This window comes from Tamandua tetradactyla, chromosome 20, assembly GCF_023851605.1.
Source record: "Tamandua tetradactyla isolate mTamTet1 chromosome 20, mTamTet1.pri, whole genome shotgun sequence".
In the NCBI taxonomy this organism is placed as follows: Eukaryota; Metazoa; Chordata; class Mammalia; order Pilosa; family Myrmecophagidae; genus Tamandua; species Tamandua tetradactyla.
In genome coordinates, this window is record NC_135346.1 from 2,427,399 (window position 1) to 2,454,008 (window position 26,610).

A 26,610-nucleotide genomic window follows, 5' to 3' on the forward strand; every position below is an offset into this window, starting at 1 on the left:
TTCCATTTCTGGTATATTGCATTCTGGCAGCTAGCAAACTAGAACATTGACTATTAAGTTTTGGGAACTATATTGAGCTCATTGAACTTGTTTTAAGAGAAAGGTATTAGGCTCAGAGCTAGTTAAGAATTTTCTTGTTAATTTGCTGTTACTATCCAGAGGTATGAGACTATACTTTGAAAATGCATAGAAATAAATAAGAAATTTATTATTTGAAAAGGAAAGCAGAAACACAGAAAAATTTGAAAGAGATAAATAAAGGATTGAATATGCCATTTCATCCCATCCTCGTTTGTTGTAAAAATGGTATGAAATAACACATTTGCTTGTAGTAGTATTTTAATTTTAAATTATAGTGGGGTCAGATTATGTTATAGAAACAAAACCTTTTTATAGACTGATAACTAAAACATTTTTAATTTTTAGTACAGCCTAACAGTTCCCTTTTTAAGAGAATTTCTGTAATTAGTAGCATGTTATGAACATCTGACTAATTTAAATGTAGGAACATACCAATTAATAATTAGACTTACATTAGCTAACAAACAGACATTAAATATTTGACATGCCGAATATATTAGTTAACAATTAAACAGACATGAAGCACTTATGCAATAAAATTAATTTATTAAGCTGGGGAATAGAAACTCTCAGACCATTTGTTAATTGAGAGTGCCATGTTGTGGCCAATGTTTTTGTTGTTTTAAAGGGTATTGTGGCCAAGCTGAATTGCAGAAAAATAAGTTTTTCTGGTTTTATTTATTTATTTTTGGTTGGAGTTTACTAAGATTATGACGTAAACATCCTAAAGGAGTGGTTTTAGGAATTGATAGCCCATGACTGCCAAAGTAGACACCTCATTAAAGTGGTTGAGGTACCGTGTCCAAGTGGGCCGAAGTTAATGCTGCATTAAAGCTGGTTGGGCGGCATTAAGGGCACCAAGGCAGACGCTGGGTTGGGGTACTGTGCCAGGGCAGCCAGAATACATGCTGTGTTAAGCAGGTCAGCATTGTCTCTGGGACACCGAGGTAGCACACTTTAAGTGAGGCTAACCACCCAGATCCATGATCTTCAGAACGACAGTGCAGGCGTCCCTAGTTTCTCATTGCAGACCAGAAGTGTGTTTGCAGTCATTTACTTAAGGTGTCCCCCAAGCTGTTTTAACTGCTGCACTGGGAAAATTGCTCCCTGAGCATCACACTCCCTGAGCATGGGAGAGTTTTGACTGAGTATTCAGATTTTGTAAGCGCTGAGGCTGGGGCTGCTTTAACACGACCCTAAACACAACACTGAGGTGGGTTGTGGGGGTCCCTGGGACACCAAACAAAACTCTCCAGGAGAGGATCTGGGCAGAAAGACATCACTTACCTAGGGCTGAATTAGTTGTATAGTCTTCTGAAAGCTGTGGCTCACATCTGTGAACTGACATCACATTAAGATGGTCTGAGCCAGAAACTCAAGGTGTCAATCACATGGAAACCATAGCGACCAAGCTGATTTGGGGGGTGGAGTGACTGGAAGGCTTCTCCCAGAGCCCTGAAGGGCCAGAAACTCAAACCTCAGTTCCATCTCCAAACTGGAAGGTGGTCCTGTAGCCCTGTGGGGCCTGAAATCTAAGCCTTTAGTCAGACCGTCATCCTGGGTTTTGGCACCATTTATGTTATGCATGAAGTCATTAAAGGATTCCATACAAGACAGCGAGTCAAAGCTTAACAGGTTCATTAACAGAGAGAGAAAGAAACAGGTTGAGAGCAAAGGGAGAGCAGGCAGGTGGGAGCCAGTGAAACCTGCCAGCAAAAGGAAAGGAAAAATGGCTCCAGCTCCCTTTCTGACAGCTTGTGGTTTTAAAGGAAAAATCGTGCCAAGAGGGGTGGTGGTGGGGGGTGATGAGCAGCCACAGACATCACTGGGAAATATTAGCTTGGTGCAGATCATGACCTCATGCTTATGATTATCCAATCAGGCTCTGGAGGGTGGGGCCTTGGATGTTCATGCTCATCTGTCTTCCCAGCACATCAGGTCCTGTCAGAGAAGCTGCTGAGGGAGAGAAACTGAAGGGGCTCCCATGCCACAGAATCCATTTTTTGTGTCAATTTTTATTTTTTGAACCCTGACACTATTGTAAATGGTATCTTTAAATTTTATTTTCTAGATGTTTGTTTTTTGCATACATAATTCAATTAAGTATTTTTTATACAGTACTGGTTTTATATACAGTGATCTGGCTAAAGTCACTCATAAATTCCATTAAGGAGTTTGTTGTCCTCTGTAATATAACCTGTGCATAATGACAGTTTTTCTTTTTTTGCTTATATTTGTCTTTTTGGCTATGATTTCCAGGACAATGTTTGCATAAAATTGCCAAAGTACCCATTCTTTTCTTAATTCCTATGTCAATGTTTCCTCTTTGAGTATAATTTTACCATGGTGTTTTTTGTAATATCCTTTATGTGATTGCTATTTCTAAGTTCAAGTTTTTATCATGAATGTATATTAAATTTTAGCATTTTTCTCCATCTATTGAAATAAGCATATGGCTTATCTCTTTAAGCTATTAATGGGACCAATGATGCTATTTTTTGTGGTTGCTGTTGAACTAATCTTCCATTTTTTAGATAAGTACCACATGGTAATGATGCATGCTTCTTTTCTTTGTATTGCTGGATTCGTTTTGCGAATATTTTTATTTAGGAGTTTTGCATCTATATTCATTAGTAAAATTGGCCTGTGCTTTCATTCTCTCTCGCATTGTCATGATTGGATTTTGATATCAAGTTATTGTAACATTACAAAGCTAGTTGGGGAGTGTACCCTCTTTTTCTGTTCCCTGGAACAGTTTATGTTAGTCTGGATTTATTTCTTCCTTAAATATTTGGTAGAAATTACTAGTCAAGCTGTCTAGACCCAGAAGTTTCTTTATATAAAGATTTTAAATTATGGAACAATTTCTTTATTATTGGACTACTCACATTTGCTATTTCTTTTTGAACACTTTTTTTTAGTAACTTGTCCAATTTATAAATGATGTACAATTTTGGCATAAAGTTGTTCCTAATATCTGCATACAGATCTGTCAGATCAGTAGTGATTTTCCTTTCTAATTTCTTCTGATTATTTGTGCCTCTCTCTTTTTCCTTATTCTATTTTCCCAGATATTTATCAAACTTATTAGCCTTTTCAAAGACCCACATATGACTTTGTTCACCCTCTTTGTTACAGATTTTTTCCATTTATCTCTAACTCTTTATTATACTCTCCTTTCTTCTTTTTAATATTTGTTTTAGTTTTGTTTTTCCCAGAAGCAGAACTTGAGACAAGGAAATCAAAGTGAGGAGCAGGGAAAGTGAGACTGGGTGTGTATGAGGGTGGGCCAAGTGCACGTTACTGAGCTGGTTATCTCTCTGGGCAATTTGGGCTCAGTGCTACTGGGGCCCCTTGAGGACCATGTAGAATGTACCTCAGAATTGTCCTCTGAAGGAGGGGGAGTAAGGGCATTTGCCCATCTGCTCCTACCCATTGCTTGAGGGTTGCCCTCTTGGGCATTAACTCCCCTAAAGTGTTGTATTTTGGCATGGGCTGAATGCTTAGAAGCTTCAGAAAGAAAGCCTGAAAATAGAGAAGCTGAGAGCTATAGCAGATGCTTGAGATAGGAAGCCCCCAGAATTCATAGTAACTATCCACCTCATCTGAAGCTTTGTAGAGGAGGCAGATAGTTTGATTAAAGTAGGGTGATGGTTTTATCATGCAGATAAAGGAAAGCAAGAGGGGCAAGGAAATTGGGATGTTAAAATAAAAAACTTGAGCAGAATATTAATTAGGTCTCAGAGAGTTGTATCAAAACAATTCATGTATTGGGGAAACTCCAATCTCCAAGGGGTTGTGAGGAGTTCCTCTGACAAAGAGAGCAATGAGTTTTTATAAAACAGAAGAAGGAAGTACACTGGGAGAATATTATCAATGTCTAGTGCAGACTACATTTCCTTATATGGTTGGTGTAGGCAGTTGCTTAACAATAAGGAAGTTAGGTGGCATAAGAATAGAGATTTTGTGATCATCTGATTGGCTCTAATTACATTCTGTTTTCTGAGTGAGCTAGGCATTTGAAGGAAACAGAAACTTACTTAGATTTTGTTTTGCTGATGTGGAGCTTAGCATGAGCAACTCCACCTTGGGCCTATTAGATTTTATTTATCAATTCCTCCCATTTGATCCACCCCTCAGCCAAGTTGAGGGCTGAAATAAAAATTTAAGGCATTAGTGTGGCTCTCAGTTATCATCTGCCAGCTCTAGGTAGCTTTTGTAGGTGATTAACTGTAGGTTGCAGATGTCAAGTGGTTGCTGTTGTTGTTTTTTGCTTTCTTTATATTTTGGTTATTTTAGATGGAGAGACACCATTTGGTCAGATGGTTTGGTGCAACCATTTAAAATTTTAAACAGGATACACACACCAGGGAGACTATTATGATTTCTATGAGTAGTAAAATGCCTTCTGAGCCAAGGACTCCAGGACCCAAACCAACTGAAATTAAAAAGATCAAAAAACAATCCTAAGGAAGAATTTAACTTTTTGAACTATGTGCTTGTTTTACTATTTTATGTGACTGTGTTTTGCCTTCCCCAGAGGTGTTTATACAAGTTCAGCAGGTGGTATTTAGATGACAGCACAAGCTCCTCGCTCAGCCAGCAAATAGTCAAGAGCAATTCTATTAGCTAAAACAACTTTACCTTAATAATCCAAAGATTGTTGGTGTGCACCAATAGCCTTTGCAGTGTATTCAGCAATTTCTCCTGTTATAAATTTTAAGTTATATTTTCATTGCTGTTAACTCCTAACCAGGGCAATGAAGTATAATGAAAGAGGCCCATCCAGCATCAGTGACACCCTGAGGTAACTCTCATTTGGCTTTGGATGCAAATTAAGTGGGGTAGTCCAGTGTGAAGTTTCAAATTTGTTATACATTTCTAAGGGAACAAGAAGGTGTCTAAGGGTGCATTGTCCTGTCACTATCCAATGACCTATGCAGGGAGTGACCCAGCTGGTAGAGGTTTTATTTCCTCCCAAAGAAAAATAAACCCTGGAGGGTGCCACCCACCCCTTGAGATGTCAGGTCATCTCAGGGATGCTTCTTGATATAAGGATGAATAATTTGCCATTTTCATCATATTGGGGGTTGTTGCATTTTACCAGGTTGCTCAGGGGTGTCACAGGGCATAAATGAAAGCTTTCCTGATGTTTGTACAAACACGAGGAAGGGAAATTAGCTTTCATGGTAGTAATCATGACTTGATAAAGAGGAGAGAGAGATCATGGACAAGTAACATTTTTGAAGGTGACATTTGGGACCTGAGAGTGAGTAGTAATCGTAAAAACAGTTGGGTCACAGACATCATGTACAGATTGTGGTTTGTGATGACAGACCCAACAATCAGTTAGATTCTCTGCTTTTGCAATGGTCTGGAAAAACAAGTGATAGTGTGCCAGTTTGAAGATATATGTACCCCAGAAAAGCCATGTCCTTTAATCCTCATTCAGTATCACTGGGTGAAATCTTTTTTATTGTTTCCTTAGTGATATGACCCACCCAATTGTGGGTGGTAACTTTTGATTAGATGGTTTCCATGGAGATGTGTCTCCACCCAGTCAAGGTTGGGTTGTTTATTGGAGCCCTTTAAGAGGGAAACACTTTGGAAAAATGTCAGAGCCACCCAGAACCAACACAATGTACACAGCCAGAGATCTTTGGAGATGAAGAAGGAAAATACTCCTGAGGGGGCTTCATGATACAAGAAGCCAAGAGACAAAGCTAGCAGATATCGCCATGTGCCTGTCCAGCTGACAGAGGTGTTCTGGACCCATCAGCCTTCTTGAGTCAAGGTATCTTTCCCTGGATGCCTTAATTTGGACACTTTTATAGCCTTGACTTAATTTGGACATTTTAAAGGTCTTAGAACTATAAACTTGCAACTTAACAAATTCCCCTTTTTAAAAGCTGTTCCTCTTTCTGGTATACTGCATTTTGGCAGCCTTTACAAGCTAAAACAGATAGCATTGTCTCTCCAGGCCATGGCAGGAAGGAAGGAAGAAAGATATGAGCAAGAAGAGTTTTAATGTTTTTGGTGGTAGAATTTTCTAAGCAAAATGGACAAGGTGTGCAGAAACATTGTGAAAATGCAACGATAATCATAAAAAAATATGATGAGGAATCTGACAGGATTGTAGGTTTCAAGGCATCTCATTCTGTGATCTTGTGTAGAAGCTGTCCATCTTGTGAAGTCATCTACTTCTTGTCCTAGTAAATTTTAGTTATTGGCCTCCAGTTGGTTCAGACATCCAATACTTGGATGCCCTTTTGTGAGATATGACCCAAGGTTCAATCCCTTGAAATTTGACTGTAGTGTCATAAGTCAGAAGTAACTAATAAAGTACCTTCTAGCATAGCAAAAAAGGCTTTTTTACACTGATGCTGCTTTCAGTACACCTAGTTGCTGGGAGATAAGGTGTGAGGAGTCTTAGGGAAATTTGGACCTGGAAAAGAGTCCTTCACCTGTTGCAGATAATCTTTTGCACAAATCACTAGGGATTTATAATATTGATTTATTTCTTGCAGGGAAAATGGGATCAATGTTAAATTGGAGGCAAGTTGACGTAGGTCTTCTGGTGATAACTTCATGGGGAGAAACTTTATATTTCCTAAAAGATGTGCTTTGGCTAATTGTTGTTAAGATTTCAATTCTACCCAAATCGATCTACAGATTCAATGCAATCACAAGCAAAATTCTAACAGACTATTTTGCATAAATGGAAAAGCTAATTATCAATTTTATTTGGAAGGGTAGAGGGCCTCAAATAGCTAAAAACATCCTGAAAAATAATAATGAAGTGGGAGGTATCACACTTCTTGACTATAAAGTCATAGTCGTCAAAACAGCATGGTACTGGCATAAAAACAGACATACTGATGAATGGAATTGAATTGAGATTTCAGAAATATACCCTCAATATATGATTAATTGATTTTTTTGGGGGGGCATCAATAGTTCATTTCTTTTTATTGCTGTGTTACATTCTAGGGTCTTGCTGTTTTTTTTTCTTTTTTAATTCTTTTTTTATTAATTAAAAAAAGAATTAACAAAACAATTAGAAATCATTCCATTCTACATGTACAATCAGTAATTCTTAATAACATCACATAGTTGCATATTCATCATTTCTTAGTACATTTGCATCGATTTAGAAAAAGAAATAAAAAGACAACAGAATAAGAATTAAAACAATAATAGAAAGAAAAAAAAACAAAAAACCTATACCTCACATGCAGCTTCATTCAGTGTTTTAACATAATTGCATTACAATTGGGTAGTATTGTGCTGTCCATTTCTGAGTTTTTATATCCAGTCCCGTTGTACAGTCTGTATCCCTTCAGCTCCAATTACCCCTTCTCTTTTTTTTTTTTTAATTAACGGAAAAAAAGAAATTAACCCAACATTTAGAAATCATACCATTCTACATATGCAATCAGTAATTCTTAACATCATCACATAGATGCATGATCATCATTTCTTAGTACATTTGCATCGGTTTAGAAGAACTAGCAACATAACCGAAAAAGATATAGAATGTTAATATAGAGAAAAAAATAAAAGTGATAATAGTAAAATCAAAACAAAACGAAACAAAACAAAACAAAAACCTATAGCTCAGATGCAGCTTCATTCAGTGTTTTAACATGATTACTTTACAATTAGGTATTATTGTGCTGTCCATTTTTGAGTTTTTGTATCTAGTCCTGTCTGTATCCCTTCAACTCCAATTGCCCATTATCTTACCCTGTTTCTACCTCCTGCTGGACTCTGTTACCAATGACATATTCCAAATTTATTCTCGAATGTCTGTTCACATCAGTGGGACCATACAGTATTTGTCCTTTAGTTTTTTTTTTTTTTCCCTTTTGTTTTCTTTTTTTTTTCTTTTTTTCTTTTTTTCTTTTTTTATTAACGGAAAGAAAAAAAAAGAAATTAACACAACATTTAGAAATCATACCATTCTACATATGCACTCAGTAATTCTTAACATCATCACATAGATGCATGATCATTGTTTCTTAGTACATTTGCATCGGTTTAGAAGAACTAGCAACACAACAGAAAAAGATATAAAATGTTAATATAAAGAAAAGAAATAAAAGTAGTAGTAATAGTAAAAAACAACAACAACAAACAAACCAACAAGCAAACAAAAACAAAAAAACCTTATAGTTCAGATGCAGCTTCATTCAGTATTTTAACATGATTACTTTACAATTAGGTATTATTGTGCTGTCCAATTTTGAGTTTTTGTATCTAGTCCTGTTACACCGTCTGTATCCCTTCAACTCCAATTGCCCATTATCTTACCCTGTTTCTACCTCCTGCTGGACTCTGTTACCAATGACATATTCCAAATTTATTCTCGAATGTCTGTTCACATCAGTGGGACCATACAGTATTTGTCCTTTAGTTTTTTTTTTTTTTTCCCTTTTGTTTTCTTTTTTTTTTTATTTTTTTATTTTTTTTATTAACGGAAAGAAAAAAAAGAAATTAACACAACATTTAGAAATCATACCATTCTACATATGCACTCAGTAATTCTTAACATCATCACATAGATGCATGATCATTGTTTCTTAGTACATTTGCATCGGTTTAGAAGAACTAGCAACACAACAGAAAAAGATATAAAATGTTAATATAAAGAAAAGAAATAAAAGTAGTAGTAATAGTAAAAAACAACAACAACAAACAAACCAACAAGCAAACAAAAACAAAAAAACCTTATAGTTCAGATGCAGCTTCATTCAGTATTTTAACATGATTACTTTACAATTAGGTATTATTGTGCTGTCCAATTTTGAGTTTTTGTATCTAGTCCTGTTGCACCGTCTGTATCCCTTCAACTCCAATTGCCCATTATCTTACCCTGTTTCTACCTCCTGCTGGACTCTGTTACCAATGACATATTCCAAATTTATTCTCGAATGTCTGTTCACATCAGTGGGACCATACAGTATTTGTCCTTTAGTTTTTGGCTAGACTCACTCAGCATAATGTTCTCTAGGTCCATCCATGTTATTACATGCTTCATGAGTTTATCCTGTCTTAAAGCTGCATAGTATTCCATTGTATGTATGTACCAGTTTGTTTAGCCACTCTTCTGTTGATGGAGATTTCAGCTGTTTCCCTGTCTTTGCAATTGTAAATAACGCTGCTATAAACATTGTGTGCAAATGTCCGTTTGTGTCTTTGCCCTTAAGTCCTTTGAGTAGATTCCCAGCAATGGTATTGCTGGGTCGTATGGCAATTCTATATTCAGTTTTTTGAGGAACCGCCAAACTGCCTTCCACAGTGGTTGCACCATTTGCCATTCCCACCAACAGTGGATAAGTGTGCCTCTTTCTCCACATCCTCTCCAGCACTTGACATTTTCTGTTTTGTTGATAATGGCCATTCTGGTGGGTGTGAGATGATATCTCATTGTGGTTTTGATTTGCATTTCTCTAATGGCCAGGGACATTGAGCATCTCTTCATGTGCCTTTTGGCCATTTGTATTTCCTCTTTTGATAGGTGTCTGTTCAAGTCTTTTTCCCATTTTGTAATTGGGTTGGCTGTCTTTTTGTTGTTGAGATGAACAATCTCTTTATAAATTCTGGATACTAGACCTTTATCTGATATGTCATTTCCAAATATTGTCTCCCATTGTGTAGGCTGTCTTTCTACTTTCTTGATGAAGTTCTTTGATGCACAAAAGTGTTTAATTTTGAGGAGCTCCCATTTATTTATTTCCTTCTTCAGTGTTCTTGCTTTAGGTTTAAGGTCCATAAAACCGCCTCCAGTTGTAAGATCCATAAGATATCTCCCAACATTTTCCTCTAACTGTTTTATGGTCTTAGACCTAATGTTTAGATCTTTGATCCATTTTGAGTTAACTTTTTTATAGGGTGTGAGAGATGGGTCTTCTTTCATTCTTTTGCATATGGATATCCAGTTCTCTAGGCACCATTTATTGAAGAGACTGCTCTGTCCCAGGTGAGTTGGCTTGACTGCTTATCAAAGATCAAATGTCCATAGATGAGAGGGTCTATATCTGAGCACTCTATTCGATTCCATTGGTCGATATATCTATCTTTATGCCAATACCATGCTGTTTTGACCACTGTGGCTTCATAATATGCCTTAAAGTCAGGCAGCACGAGACCTCCAGCTTCGTTTTTTTTCCTCAAGATGTTTTTAGCAATTCAGGGCACACTGCCCTTCCAGATAAATTTGCTTATTGGTTTTTCTATTTCTGAAAAATAAGTTGTTGGGATTTTGATTGGTATTGCATTGAATCTGTAAATCAATTTAGGTAGGATTGACATCTTAACTATATTTAGTCTTCCAATCCATGAACACGGTATGCCCTTCCATCTATTTAGGTCTTCTGTGATTTCTTTTAGCAGTTTTTTGTAGTTTTCTTTATATAGGTTTTTTGTCTCTTTGGTTAAATTTATTCCTAGGTATTTTATTTTTTTAGTTGCAATTGTAAATGGAATTCATTTCTTGATTTCCCCCTCAGCTTGTTCATTACTAGTGTATAGAAATGCTACAGATTTTTGAATGTTGATTTGTAACCTGCTACTTTGCTGTACTCATTTATTAGCTCTAGTAGTTTTGTTGTGGATTTTTCCGGGTTTTCGACGTATAGTATCATATCGTCTGCAAACAGTGATAGTTTTACTTCTTCCTTTCCAATTTTGATGCCTTCTATTTCTTTTTCTTGTCTAATTGCTCTGGCTAGAACCTCCAACACGATGTTGAATAATAGTGGTGATAATGGACATCCTTGTCTTGTTCCTGATCTTAGGGGTAAAGTTTTCAATTTTCCCCATTGGGGATGATATTAGCTGTGGGTTTTTCATATATCCCCTCTATCATTTTAAGGAAGTTCCCTTGTATTCCAATCCTTTGAAGTGTTTTCAACAGGAAAGGATGTTGAATCTTGTCAAATGCCTTCTCTGCATCAATTGAGATGATCATGTGATTTTTCTGCTTTGATTTGTTGATATGGTGTATTACATTAATTGATTTTCTTATGTTGAACCATCCTTGCATACCTGGGATGAATCCTACTTGGTTATGATGTATAATTCTTTTAATGTGTTGTTGGATATGATTTGCTAGAATTTTATTGAGGATTTTCGCATCTATATTCATTAGGGAGATTGGTCTGTAGTTTTCTTTTTTTGTAATATCTTTGCCTGGTTTTGGTATGAGGGTGATGTTGGCTTCATAGAATGAATTAGGTAGTTTTCCCTCCAATTCGATTTTTTTGAAGAGTTTGAGGAGAATTGGTACTAATTCTTTCTGGAACGTTTGGTAGAATTCACATGTGAAGCCATCTGGTCCTGGACTTTTCTTTTTAGGAAGCTTTTGAATGACTAATTCAATTTCTTTACTTGTGATTGGTTTGTTGAGGTCATCTATGTCTTCTTGAGTCAAAGTTGGTTGTTCATGTCTTTCCAGGAACCCGTCCATTTCATCTAAATTGTTGTATTTATTAGCGTAAAGTTGTTCATAGTATCCTGTTATTACTTCCTTTATTTCTGTGAGGTCAGTAGTTATGTCTCCTCTTCCATTTCTGATCTTATTTATTTGCATCCTCTCTCTTCTTCTTTGTCAATCTTGCTAAGGGCCCATCAATCTTATTGATTTTCTCATAGAACCAACTTCTGGTCTTATTGATTTTCTCTATTGTTTTCATGTTTTCAATTTCATTTATTTCTGCTGTGATCTTTGTTATTTCTTTCCTTTTGCTTGCTTTGGGATTAGTTTGCTGTTCTTTCTCCAGTTCTTCCAAGTGAACAGTTAATTCCTGCATTTTTGCCTTTTCTTCTTTTCTGATATAGGCATTTAGGGCAATAAATTTCCCTCTTAGCATTGCCTTTGCTGCATCCCATAAGTTTTGATATGTTGTGTTTTCATTTTCATTTGCCTCGAGGTATTTACTAATTTCTCTTGCAATTTCTTCTTTGACCCACTCATTGTTTAAGAGTGTGTTGTTGAGCCCCCACGTATTTGTGAATTTTCTTGCATTCCACCTATTATTGATTTCCAACTTCATTCCTTTATGATCCGAGAAAGTGTTGTGTATGATTTCAATCTTTTTAAATTTGTTAAGACTTGCTTTGTGACCCAGCATATGGTCTATCTTTGAGAATGATCCATGAGCACTTGAGAAAAAGGTGTATCCTGCTGTTGTGGGATGCAATGTCCTATAAATGTCTGTTAAGTCTAGCTCCTTTATAGTAATATTCAGATTCCTATTTCTTTATTGATCCTCTGTCTAGATGTTCTGTCCATTGATGAGAGTGGGGAATTGAAGTCTCCAACTATTATGGTATTTGTGTCTATTTCCCTTTTCAGTGTTTGCAGTGTATTCCTCACGTATTTTGGGGCATTCTGGTTCAGTGCGTAAATATTTATGATTGTTATGTCTTATTGTTTAATTGTTCCTTTTATTAGTATATAGTGTCCTTCTTTGTCTCTTTTAACTGTTTTACATTTGAAGTCTAACTTGTTGGATATTAGTATAGCCACTCCTGCTCTTTTCTGGTTGTTATTTGCATGAAATATCTTTTCCCAACCTTTCACTTTCAACCTATGTTTATCTTTGGGTCTAAGATGTGTTTCCTGTAGACAGCATATAGAAGGATCCTGTTTTTTAATCCATTCTGCCATCTATGTCTTTTGATTGGGGAATTCAGTCCATTAACATTTAGTGTTATTACTGTTTGGATAATATTTTCCTCTACCATTTTGCCTTTTGTATTATATATATCATATCTGACTTTCCTTCTTTCTACACTCTTCTCCATACCTCTCTCTTCTGTCTTTTGGTTCTGACTCTAGTGCTCCCTTTAGTATTTCTTGCAGAGCTGGTCTCTTGGTCACAAATTCTCTCAGTGACTTTTGTCTGAGAATGTTTTAATTTCTCCCTCATTTTTGAAGGACAATTTTGCTGGATATAGGAGTCTTGGTTGGCAGTTTTTCTCTTTTAGTAATTTAAATATATCATCCCACTGTCTTCTAGCCTCCATGGTTTCTGCTGAGAAGTCTACACATAGTCTTATTGGGTTTCCCTTCTATGTGATGGATTGTTTTTCTCTTGCTGCTTTCAAGATCCTCTCTTTCTCTTTGACCTCTGACATTCTAACTAATAAGTGTCTTGGAGAACGCCTATTTGGGTCTAATCTCTTTGGGGTGCACTGCACTTCTTGGATCTGTAATTTTAGGTCTTTCATAAGAGTTGGGAAATTTTCAGTGAAAATTTCTTCCATTAGTTTTTCTCCTCCTTTTCCCTTCTCTTCTCCTTCTGGGACACCCACAACATGTATATTGGTGCGCTTCATATTGTCCTTGAGTTCCCTGATACCCTGTTCAAATTTTTCCATTCTCTTCCCGATAGTTTCTGTTTGTTTTTGGAATTCAGATGTTCCATCCTCCAGATCACTAATTCTATCTTCTGTCTCTTTGAATCTATCACTGTAGGTATCCATTGCTTTTTCTATCTTTTCTACTTTGTCCTTCACTTCCATAAGTTCTGTGATTTGTTTTTTCAGTTTTTCTATTTCTTCTTTATGTTCAGCCCATGTCTTCTTCATGTCCTCCCTCAATTTATCGATTTCATTTTTGAAGAGGTTTTCCATTTCTGTTCGTATAGTCAGCATTAGTTGTCTCAGCTGCTGTATCTCATTTGAACTATTGGTTTGTTCCTTTGACTGGGCCATATTTTCAATTATTTGAGCGTGATCTGTTATCTTCTGTTGGCGTCTGCGCATTTAGACAGATTTCCCTGGGTATTGGATCCAAAAGTTTGGAAGATTTTTCTGTGAAATCTCTGGGTTCTGTTTTTCTTATCCTGCCCAGTAGGTGGCGCTCGTGGCACACGTTTGTCTGCGGGTCCCACCAGTAAAAGGTGCTGTGGGACCTTTAACTTTGGAAAACTCTCGCCGTCCGGGAGGTTTGCTAGCCGAAGCGGCTTGGAAGAGTGCGAGCCGGCCCAGGGTCCTAACACGGGGAGGGTGCTGGCCGCTGCAGCCTGGGAAGGCGCCCGTCCGAATTTCCTAGTCGGCCCGGGGTGACAAGCGTGGTAGGAGGGCGCCAGCGGCAGCGGCCCGCCTGGGAGAGTGCACGTTCCCGGGGAGTCACGGGTTTGCAAGGGGCCTCCCCCACCCGTCACGGTTCTCCACGGCCTGGGGATTTCCGATCCAATTCTCTCAGTTGGTCCGGGGGGCCGCGCGTGGTGTGGGAACCAGCCGCCGCGGTTTCAGGGGACCGCCTCTCCAATTCTCCCAGCCGGCCCGGGAAGGGGGAAGGGAGTGACTCCGGCCGCTTGCCGTCCCGCCCGGTGAGGCCCGCGCGCCTCGGCGATCTCACCCGAGCGGCTTCTCTCAGCCAGCCAGCCATCCCAGGATGGGGTACGCTGTCTTTTTTATCTGTGTTGTGGTTTTGGGAGCTGTTCTGTATTGTTTCTACTCCCCTAGTAGCTGTCCTGGAGAAGAAACTAAGATCTGCGCATCTTACTAAGCCGCCATCTTCTCCGGAAGTTCCCTGATTAATTGATTTTTGATGAGGCTGCCAAGTCCACTTGATTGGAACAGAACAGTCTCTTCAACAGATGGTCCTGGGAGAACGAAATAACCATATGCAAAAGAATGAAAAAAGACCCCTATCACACACCTTAAACAAAAATTAGCTCAGAACAGATAAAAAACCTAAATAGAAGAACCAATACTGATATGAATGAGCATTTTTCTGAAGAGCAAATATAGATGGCTCAAAATCACATGAAGAGATGCTCATTTTCATTGGTTATAAGGGAAATGCAGATCAAGGCAACAATGTGATACCACCTCACACTTATAAAAATGGCTTTTAAACAAAAGGGGAACTACAAATGTTGGAGAGGATGTGGAGAAATTGGGACACTTAAGCACTGCTACTGGGAATGTATGATGGTACAAATGTATGGTACTGTATGGAAGACAGTTTGGTGGTTCCTTATGAAACTAAATATCAAGTTGTCCTATGACCCAGCAATAGCACTATTTGGTATATACCAAGAAAAACTGAAAGCAGTGACACAAACAAATATTTGCACACCGATGTTCATAGCAGCATTATTCACAATTACCAAAAGATGGAAACAATCCAAATACCCATCAACAGATAAGTGGATCAACAAAATGGTATATACATATGATGGAATATTATGCAGCAATAAGATGAAATGACTTCCTGAAGCACATGAGAGGATGGATGAGCTTTGAGGATATAATGCTGAGTGAAATAAGCCAGACACAAAAGAATAGATACTATATGACTCCACTTTTATGATCGTGGTAAAGGTAAAATCAGAGGCTTATAACACAGAATATAGGGGACTTAGAGACACATAGAAGCTAGAGATAGGTGAACAGTTAGCTAATGAGGTTGAACTCAAATGTAAGGGAATAGATAGCAGTGAAGCCAGTTTTCTTTAGTGGGTCTCTAAATAATATTACCATATTGAAGGTGAACAAGATTGAAACTGGTTATATAGACCTATGTGTCCCACTGATTAACACTAGAAATATAAATTAGTTCTTGCAAGAACTACCTCAAAGGTAGGATTCATGTACAAAGAGCGTTTAAGTCCAGGGTACAGGGAGAAACCGCTATTGCAGGCTATGGGCTATGTATAACAGGAAAACATCAGCAGTACCACAGCAACAGCAGGAGTAAATAATGGGGAGAGTGGCAAGAGTTAAGGGGAGGTTTAGATTTCTTGTTTGGTGAGGGTGTATTTATATGTTATCTTTCTCTTGGGAAAAATGAAATTATCTAAAATTGGGAATGTTGATGGACTATGGACCTTGCACATTATACATGATGCAGAATGAATGCAGGTGGCTGAAGGGTGCACTGACTGAGAAATAGATTGGTTAAAGATAGTGTATACATATGATCAAATATAGTGCTACTACAAAAAGGAACAAAGTCATGAGGCATGCAGTGATGTGAATGAACCATGGGACATTTGGTGAGGCAAAATGAGCCAGAAATGAAAGAACAATTATTGTATGGTCTCCTTTTGAAAATGCTTATGAGAAAACAGGGGCCTAGATTGTAAGTTCTTACAGCAGACACACTTAGTCCAGAGTGGTACTTATTATTTCTGGATTTAGATAGGCTGTTTTATATATCTATAACCCTGTATTTAGAGATAAGAATGAAGCCAATCAGGTCAGGATTAAGGTAACTCAGACCACAGGGGTAAGGAAGATGCTGTCTATATTTTAGAACCACACCTACTCTTTGAGACCAGAGGAAGAAAAGTTTATTTTGTCTAGAACTTAAATTTTTTGTACACATACTCTAACTCAACCTGTCTCTATAGCTCATTTGTATAACTGAAATACAGGGAACCCAGAATAAGAATGAGGGCCTTTAATCCTGTATAGTTTAATGTAATGCCTGGACACATCCTAGAATATAGTAGGCAGATAATCAAAAAGTATTGACAAAGTCCCTTGAGGGATGGGAGAAAAAATATGGAATTATTAAACTTTACCATCAGGGAATCCCCTAATACTGTGTCAAACATTAGGGACACACAAATCAATTGGCCAAGTCCTTGATGTTGAGGCTTACTCTAGTAAAGCTTACATGAGTAGCAGAAAAGCTTAGACTAGCTATAGGTATACCAAGACTTACTTCTGGAGGACCTCTGTTGTTGCTCAGATATGGCCTCACTCTCTCTAAGCCCAACTCTGTAGGTGAAATCATTGCCCTCCCCCTACATGGGACATGACATCCAGGGGTGAAAGTTTCCCTGGTGGCATGGGAGAGGACTCCCAGGGATGAGTCTGGCCCTGGCACTGTGGGATCAACAATTCCATCCTGACCAAAAGGAGGAAAAGAAGTGTAACTAGTAAAATATCAGTGGATGAAAGTTCAAATAGCCAAGAGGTTTCTCTGGAGGTCAGTCTTATGCAAGCTTCAGTTAGACACTACTACCTATAATAACTTGCTAAACCCTAATGAAAACCATTCCAACCAATCCTAAAGAACATTTAGGGCAATATATAAGATCCCACAAAGGTTCCATGCACTAGGGTAACTTTCCAGAAAACTACAACCTTCAAATGGGTCCCTAGACCAGATAAGTCCTAGAACCTAGGGGGCCCAGCCTCTCCAGAACATCAGCTAGTTTCAGCTCCCAACCCCGTTTTATTGATAGTCCCTTCCAACAGGTAAAAGTTAGAATGGTCATAGTTCAAATACCCTTAAAGAGAGGGATAGAAAGATCAAAGGTGTATCAGTTAGGGTTCTCTAGATAAACAGAATCAACAGGGAACACTTGTAAATATAAAATTCATAAAAATGTCTCACGTGACCGCAGGAACGCAGAGTCCAAATCCATAGGGCAGGCTGTGCAGCCGACGACTCCGATGGAGGGTCTGGATGAACTCCGCAGGAGAGGCTCACCAGCCGAAGCAGGAATGGGGCCTGTCTCCTCTGAGTCCTCCTTAAAAGGCTTCCCCTGATTAGATTTAGCATCACTAATTGTAGAAGACACTCCCCTTTGGCTGATTACAAATGGAATCAGCTGTGGATGCAGCTGACGTGATCGTGACCTAATCCTATGAAATGTCCTCATTGAAACAGACAGGCAAACAGCTACCACAACTTGGCCGAGTTGACACATGTTCCTAACCATGACAAAAGGTAATGGTGGAGTTATACAGAGAAGTAGGGTTTAACAAATGAATGTGATTGCTGAAACATTAAATTGATATTTCTTTTAGTCTCCAGTATCTTAGAGCAGCTAGAAGTAAAAACCTAAAATTGTAGAATTTTGGCCTATACCAACTCTGAAATCTGTTCTCCAACTAATTGTTGTGCCATGCTTTGATATTTATTGCTTTTTTGTATACATGTTATTTTTCACAAAAAAAGAAAAAAATCAATTGTGATGATAAAAAAATATTCCTTTTAGACTCCAATGTTCTGGAGCAGCTGGAAGGAAAAATCAAAGAGGATGTTATGGTAGCCTATGACACACTCTGGGATCTATCCTGTAACTCCTTGCTGCAGAGTGCTCTGAAAATTGTTGCTTTTTTGCTTTCTTTGCTTTTATTTATGTTATATTATACAATAAAAAAATTCAAAAAATTGTGCTGGGGAAATCTGATGTCCATATGCAAAAGAATGTAGCTGGACTTCTAGCACACATTATATACAAAAACTCAAAATGAATTATAGACCTACATATAAGAGCCATAACTATGAAACTTCTGGAAGACTACATAAGGAAACATCTTCAGGATATTGTGTGAGGCAATGATTTCTTAGACTCTACACCCAAAGGAAAAGTAACCATAGAATGAATATAATTAAAGACACAGAATTGTATACATACAATAGATTAAATGGTAACAAACATTTTTTAAAAAAATAAAGAATGAAGGCAGACATTCTAGACATCCAAGGGGTATTAGTTGGGGCTCTCTAAAGAAATAGAACTGATAGGAGATATCTGTCAACCTTATGAGATTTATAAGAATTGTTTCATGCAATTGTCAGGTTGCACAAGTCCAAATTTAATAGGGCAGGCTGCAAGAGAGGAAATCTGATGAAGGTCCTTGATGAATTCTCCAGGAAGAGCTAGCTGGCTGAAGTAGAGATGGAAATTCCCCTTTCTTATTGCTGAAATAAACACTTCTCCTCTTAAAGCCTCCAGCTGATTGAGTGAGACATCTCTGATTGTTGAAAGCAATGTCCTCAATTGATTGTAGATGCCATCAGCCATGGATGCAATCAACTTACTCATGATTTAAGTCCACGAAAGGTCTTCACAGTAACAACCAGGCCAGTGCTTCTCTGAACAAACAACTGGACACCATCACATAGCCAAGTGGACACATTAGCCCAACAATCAACAAGGTCTCACAAAAAATTTACTTTCCAAGTATTCTTTGTGGAAATCTATTGGAGACAGCTCTACCAAAACAAGGAAGTGAATTAAGAAAGAAGGAGCAATCATGGGATATCAGCTGTATACTCGACAGAGAGGGCAACCAATAGAGACTAGAGCAAGTCAGAAGCCTCCAGAAAAGTGTCTCTGAAAAGAATTTGCAGAGTATCTAATATGAATGATGATATTCTGAGGCAATTCAGACATTAGACAGAAAGTGTGAGGTTGATTCATTGGTAACTTCAGTATTTAGAAATTAACAAGATAAAAAATACAAAATAATTTATAACTGCAAGAAAAACAATCATCTTTAAAAGATTGGTGGAATAATTATAATTTATCAGCTTGCTAAACTCTAAAGTGACTTTAGCATCATAATAAAGTAAACACTGAACCTTAATCAAATGCAGTTTAGACTGATGGAGACTGTGCCTGTATATAGGTGGGGCAGGAAAGGGAATAACTAAATTCACATTTGCCACTCATAAAGACAATGCCTAAAACTGAAAAATCAAGAGTAGAAATATATGTATATTATGGGTTGGTGAGGTAACTACAAAAAGAGTTGAAGATTAAGCATTGAAAGTTATTGCTCTTAAAATAAAGTAAAATAGGTTAGGAGGGGACTCACCGATTCATTTTATTATGTTATAGAATTATTTGGCCTTTCAAACTCTAAGCATATATAACTTTGATAAAATAGCATTTTTAATAAGCCAATGCACCCAAAATGTGACAAAAGATCATACAAACAGTATATGGATAGAATGGAAAATATAGAAAAGAATTGATGCTGAACATGAAAAAATTGGAAGTGTAACCAGAAACTAATGGACATAAACTAAAAAAATTCACAATTTTAGGGGGTTTGTCTTGTTTAGATTTATTTATCACCAGATATATCTTCCATGCAAATATCTTGCTTCCCCCAATAACTATGAATATCCATGAAACACAGAATTATAAGGCAGAGAGGAAATCAGAAAAAGAATGGTCTATATGCAAAGATTAAATGGCAAGTCATTACCTAAACCAATACTCAATGCCAAATTACAGCTTCTCAGGAAAATTTATTTTGGAAGTTCTTCCAATTCTTTAATGGAATGAAATCTAGGAAATGCCTATGACCTCTGTTTTTGGTTTCTGCATCACCAGCTTCTTTGCTGCTTCCTTGACATCTTTGTTTCTCAAAGTGTAGATTATGGGATTCATCAAAGGAGGAATCAGATTATATAGCGGTGCCACAAACGGTCACATCATGAGAGTGCTTTGGTTTGGAAGTCAGGTACATGAAGATGATAGTACTGTAGAGTATGGACACCACCATGAGATGGGAGCCACGGGTCCCAAGGGCCTTCTGTCTTCCCCCAGGTGTCTTTATCCTCAACACACTATGGGCAATGCATCCATAAGAGACCAAGATCAGTGAGACAGGAAAGACAAGGAAAACGCTACTTAGTATCATAAATTCTTTCCTGTATTTGTAATGTCCACACAGACCAGCTGCATGATTGGGAGTGTCTCGCAGTAGAAATGGTTTATTTGGTGGTGCCCATGTTGGGGAAGGGTCATTGTGATAGGGGTGTGGACCAATGAGTTGCTGAAACCAAGACACCAGGATATACTGGCCAGTGCCCAGCACAGCTGTGGTGGCATGAGGGTGACATAATGCAAGAGCTGGCAGATAGCAACATAGTGGCCATATGCCATCATGGCCAGAAGGACACATTCAGTGCCCCCCAGATCCAGGGTGAGGAGGAGCTGGACCACACATCCAACAAAACTAATGGATTTGTCTGGCCCCCTGAGATTGACCAATATCTGAGAGCTGGCACAGGTCACATGAGTGAGGTTAATAGAAGAGAGATGAGTGAGGAAGAAATACATAGGTGCGTGGAGATGAGGGTCCAGGCAGGAGACCAGAATGATGGCCCCATTGCCCATGAGTGTTAGAAGGTAGAACATCAAGATGAACACAAATAAGATGCGCTCTAGTCATGGTTGTTCTGAGAAGCCCACCAAGATGAAGCCTCCTCCAGATATAATTTAGGCTTCTGTCCCTAAGTGCCTATAGCCCATCACTTTATCCTTCATAAGATAATTTTCTATATATCTTAAATTACCTGTTCTGTATTCCATGCACTCTCACACCCCCAGAGTCTGATTCAGTAAGTCTGAACTGTTGTCCAAGAGATTTCATTTCTAACAAGTTCTCAGAGGATGTTGATGTTGCTGGTTGGGGACTGCACTCAGAGAACCACTGTCTTACCTTTTTTTAAATTTTTCCAAACTAATCTTCACAATATCTTTCTTTGAGTAAACACTCAGCAGCAGTTTACTTAATGAAATAGTTATCAGATTGATGAATAAATTATAAAAATGACCTTATAACATTGAGGAGAATTCATAAAGAAGTTGGTGGCAGAACCCTAGCTCCTGGGACCTGAGCAATGCCTGGATTGTATATTTTATCATCCTTCCACTCTCAATCATCCTCCTTCACCTGTCAGTGCCTGTTCTGAATGCAAATAGGCATCAGCCCAAACAAACTGAACTATTAATAGATACATACAAGGCAGTATGTATATTTCTGCACATATTGTGTTCATGTGCATATTTGCATAGGATACACATATCATCTGAGGGATTTGAGGGATGTAGTTATTTTTACCAGTCACCACAGAAAAACAGATTAGATGTAAAACATATGATGCTTGGAAATATTATTCTACAGCTACATATCCCAGAAAGGACAACAAAAGACACTTCCTAAAGGTGAGAAGCACATACTCAGGTCTTAAACCTATTTGCAGTGTAGGTGACTGTGTGCCCAGGCTGATGGCAAAATTTGGCTTTGGAAAGATGGACATTGGGCCAAAGAACAGATGTCACAGACAAGCCATTTTAAAAATGCCTGACACTATTAACAGGAGGAGAAGAAAATGTTTACATTAGATGAGCCCACAATTTCTGACCATTTTGGCTGGGGAGGACTAAAAGCTAAACAAACATGCTAAAAACCTAGATGTTAAGGAAAAAAACAAAACCAGTGATCCTGCAGAGAGGCCCTGACTGCCCCTCACACAAACTTCATGCATATTATTAGTTTATCAAAAACACTCATCCTTCAATGATGAGCAATGAAAAAGAGCTAGCAGAGAGCCTGGTCAAAATAACATAAGGAAAAGGAAGAGGAAATAAAATTATCAGATAAAAGACATAAATAGAAATAAATGGTGCCAAGGAGCAGAGGAAAATTGGGACAAGCATTTTACCAGGAATAATAATGTCTAAACATGACACAACAGTCACCTCTAAGAAGCATGAACCTAGTGAAGACATTCACAATGCCAAGAAACCTAAGTTAAGAAAACAGGATGGGAAGCCTGACCCAGCAATGAGGCAGGAAACTCAGGGAAAGGGAAAATTTATACTCTAGCAGAAATGACAAAATTGAATGGGGTACCCACAGTAAGGTACACAGAAGAAATAAATAACAGAAGCGAGTGAACTGAAACAAAAATAAAAGAAGGGGGCTGGCCATGGTGGCCCAGTGGCAGAATTCTTGCCTGCCATGCCAGAGACCCAGGTTTGGTTCCCGGTGCCTGCCCATGTTAAAAAAAAAAACAGCTTAAAGGAATTAGAAAATATTAGCTATGAAAGGAAGGCAATGTAATATTGGAGTAAACAATGACGAAAATAAAACTAGTCAAACATTTAAACATACTGTTAGAAAACATTCTTGAAATTAAAGATTTGACTCTATAGATTTATTGGTTTTTTTTCTGTTGTTGTTTTTTCTTTTTCTTTTAACTTTATAGATTTGAAGAACATACCATATCCTCACAAAACTGACTCAAAGCAGTCAACCCTGACATACTTCCTGGTAATGTTAGTGAATGTCAAAGACACAGAAGGCTTTGGGCAGCTAGACAAATGGATGAAACCTCTTGTGACACCAAACCATTCAATTTGGCCTCAGACATCAAGAGAATATTCAACACTGGAAGACCCTAAAGCAGAGCCCATAACATCCTCAACACGTCTGCACATGGGCCCATTGAGCCCAGGCAAATACATATTGTGGGGACCCCTGTTTCAGTAAGACAATTATTTCCATAAAAAGTACCACATTGGCTAGTGGGAGCAAGGATTCCATGGCTTGTCAAGGCAACGGGCAGACCCTCTAAGCAGGCAAAGGTCAAAGAGCTCTTTTCTCTGTCCGTCCCTGCCCAGTGGTGAAGACACAATATAACAGTCATAAACATAAATGGAAGTGAATTAAACATCCACAGTAAAATGAAAATCTTTCAGATTGAATCACAAAGTAAAGCATACCTGAACAAGATGATTCAAATAAGGTTGAATGACTGAAGATGATCAATGATGCACCAGGAAACTACAGTAAAAGAAAAGTAATGTTCATTATATAAATGTAGTACTATTTGGAAGTCAAGCCAAAAACTATAAAGAAGACAAAAAAAGACAATTATAATACCAAAGTATGTCATGATCCCAATAAAATTCCCAGAAGATTCAATTTTGGAGTGGGATAAGCTCATTCTGAAGTTTATGAGGAAACTAAACAAGCACAGAAGCCTAGAACATATTTTTTAAAAAAGAGTAACGATAGGGTATTATTCCGTTAAGATAATATAATGTATTTAAAAACACAGTAATTCAAACAGTGTGTTATGGATGCTTAAATAGGTAGCTCTATGAAACAGAAAAGAAAGTACCTAAGTAGACTGAAATATATGTGGAAATTTAGTATTTGATAATGTTGCAACAAAAATCAGTGGGGAACAGACAGATTATTCAATAGAATTTGTTAAATCACCTAGTTAGCCACCTGGAAAAAAGAACATTGGACATATAACTCAACCCTTGTACCAGGAAAAGTTCAAAATGGATCAGGCTTTTAAATACAAAGAAGAAACTATAATAGAAAAAGAGGAAACCATGACAGACTCTTTTTATGTTGCAAGAAAGGAAGCCTTTCAAAAATTAACAAGATATTGAAAAACATAAAAATTATTCATAAATGAATTTCTATATTTAATAGACCTACAAAACAAAGTGAAAAGAAAAATTGAAAACTGGAACAAATATTTTGTAATTCACATCATAAAGAGCTAAATTTCATAGTATATAAAATTCACCTAAAATTCCATATTATGACAAAATAATAGATAATAACAGGTCTGAAGAGAGTTTCCAAAAAGGAATAAGAAAAATACCAAAACTGAGAACAAATGCCAATTCTACTCATGATAACAGAAATGCAAATGTAGTCTACTCTTCAGCGCCATTCATGCTTGCAGTTTGTAGACTCAAAGATGTAAATTAGAACAAGTTTATTGAAAGCAATTCATGATATCTATCAAAATTATGAATGGCAAATCCTGTGAGTCAATTATTTTACTTCCAAAGTTTAGCCGACGTATACTGTAACAAATGTACAAAATGATGCATGTAGAAGGCTATTTGTTGAAGCATCATTTGTGGTTATTTGTCCTAGAAGAGGAGCAGGAACATTGCTGGTCAAGCTGTGGTCAACCTGGAAGCCGGACACCCTCCACCACCAAGGGCTGCGCTTTCTGGCGTGTCTCAGGGTCTCTTCACCCTGGTGGTTAGGAGGTCATTTCCTGTGGCCACACAAACCACCTGCGTTAACTGAAGGCTATCTCTTCCAGTAGCCAGAGAGCAAGGAAAACCACTGATCCCATACCACCTGCAATAGTATTTGTACACTGAGTACTATCAAATCATCCCTGAACCTTTTCTATTAATGTTTCTCATTGTTTTCATCCTTTTCTGGATATTTCCCTTTCCTGACACCCTTGCTAAATAGAGCTGCTCTTCAAATGGATACAGTCCTTGAGTTGAAGTATAACAAAGAAAAGCACTAAGTATGGGGAAGGGAAGTTGTAATAAGAAAGGGCCATGGCCCAGCTCTCACATCAGGCTCAGAAAGAACTAGAAGGAAACACAAAAAACTTCAAAATATCCTGAAGAGTGTTTGAGATGGGCGAGAACTCCATGCACAAAATCCAAGTCTGCTCCCTTGCTAGTTTCTGTCTCACACTGTGGTCAATGATGAGGCACGTCTGGGCACTGGGATGCACGAACTGGGAAGAGAAGTTCAACCACCTCCTTATGCATAAAAAGCATGGATTGCAGTGAAGATGAATGGGATTAGTCCTGAACACATCTCCTCCTGCTGCTCTGTCTCCTGGCATCACAGTGGGTTCGGAGGGGTCACGCCCAGGGCATGTGTGTGCACTCTCATGTCATCCTCCCCACCCCCACACACTCACCCCCACCCCCACACACTCACCACCACCTCCACACACTCACCACCACCTCCACGTCCGTGAGGATGGGAGTCTTCTGGGTGTGTCTGACTCTTCCTTTCTTCAGTTAAAAGACCCCCCACTCCACACACATACACACCTGCATTATCTCCATATAAGCACCCTAATTTGGAGGGAGCTTCCTGTGGATTTTAATTACTGGTAGTACCAACAAAACTAATGACATTTTAATCAATAAAATGTTATAAAGTAAAAAATCATCTTAAAGCCTACAGGAACAGATTTTTCTAGTATTCCCTGAAATCTTTCTAAGTTCTTGTTCTTTCTTCCTTTTTAAATTATCCCTCAATTTTTCTCTTTAGAACCCATCCTACCCAACCCCTTCTGTATTCTCTCCTATCTCTCTCTTTTCAACAGATAAGGCTCAGTTTTAAGTCTTACATACACCATTAATTATAGTTAAAACTCTGTTCAGGAGGTTTAGTACAGTAAAGACACATAGCAAAGGATTTCAAAGTGCATACACCTAATTTCTAAAAGAAAAAGGGTGAATAGTTATGTGCTGTCCATATTATTCTGCTCTGTGCAGGGAAATTGGGAGTTTGGGGTTGGCTTGGCTCTGGCATCGCTACAGGGGCCCACATCATTGTTGATTGATCAATTAGCCTCTGCTGTGGATGAGAAGGTGCCAGGAGACCCGAGGGCGCAGACTCCATGGAGAATGCATTTTGTTCCCACAGGACCTGACTTCTGAAGAGCAATGCTTGGTTATGCTGAGCTGTTACCAGAGTCCTCTTAAAACCCTCTAATATAATGAGTGACCGTTTTCTCTGTGTGCCATACAAAAGAATAACACACTGACAACAATAAAATAATAACTTTTAAATCTCTCCTTTTAGTTTAGATGATCCCTTCCCCATTAGGCTAATCCATAAACTTGAACTGTTTAGACCTTGATTCTCATACTAGTCTACAGGGTTTTCACATGCCCAACATTCAGTAGAAAATCTACCTGCTCCATGAAGATTGTGTCATCTCTGTTGCTTGGTGCCTCGAGCAATAAACATAAAGGTATGGATTTTTACTCATGACTAGGTGGGAAGCTTTGAAAGAGCAGACCTGATTCAAATACTGGCCTCCACTTAGTGCCTGTGTACCTTGAGGCAAGTTACTCAAAATAATTGTCTAACCTTCCCTCTCACGATCAGTAAAAATAAAGTGGGGGTGGGGAATAATGCCTAACTTCCATGTTGTGAGAA

At 38.1% G+C, this 26,610-nt stretch overlaps 2 protein-coding genes across 7 annotated transcripts in view; one reads left to right on the forward strand and one right to left on the reverse strand.

The window, feature by feature from the left end:
- LOC143664852 (olfactory receptor 2J3-like) overlaps positions 1-26,610 on the forward strand; it is a 65,849-nt gene that overhangs the window by 8,372 nt on the left and 30,867 nt on the right. The gene's annotated exons all lie outside the window — the stretch shown is intronic.
- LOC143664853 (uncharacterized) overlaps positions 14,478-26,610 on the reverse strand; it is a 40,627-nt gene continuing 28,494 nt past the window's right edge. For 4 of the 6 annotated variants that reach the window (XR_013166619.1, XR_013166621.1, XR_013166620.1 and 1 more), the window contains 2 exons: positions 23,373-23,433; positions 23,169-23,262 (listed from right to left, as the gene is read on the reverse strand). Coding sequence is in view for 2 of the 6 variants with exons in the window: in XM_077138267.1 (XP_076994382.1) it covers positions 14,599-14,699; positions 23,373-23,433 (162 nt within the window). In the remaining 4 variants the exon portion in view is untranslated. Of the gene's footprint in view, positions 14,700-16,578; positions 17,770-23,168; positions 23,263-23,372; positions 23,434-26,610 lie in introns of those variants that run through there. The other 2 variants (XM_077138267.1, XM_077138268.1) reach the window with 2 other exon arrangements.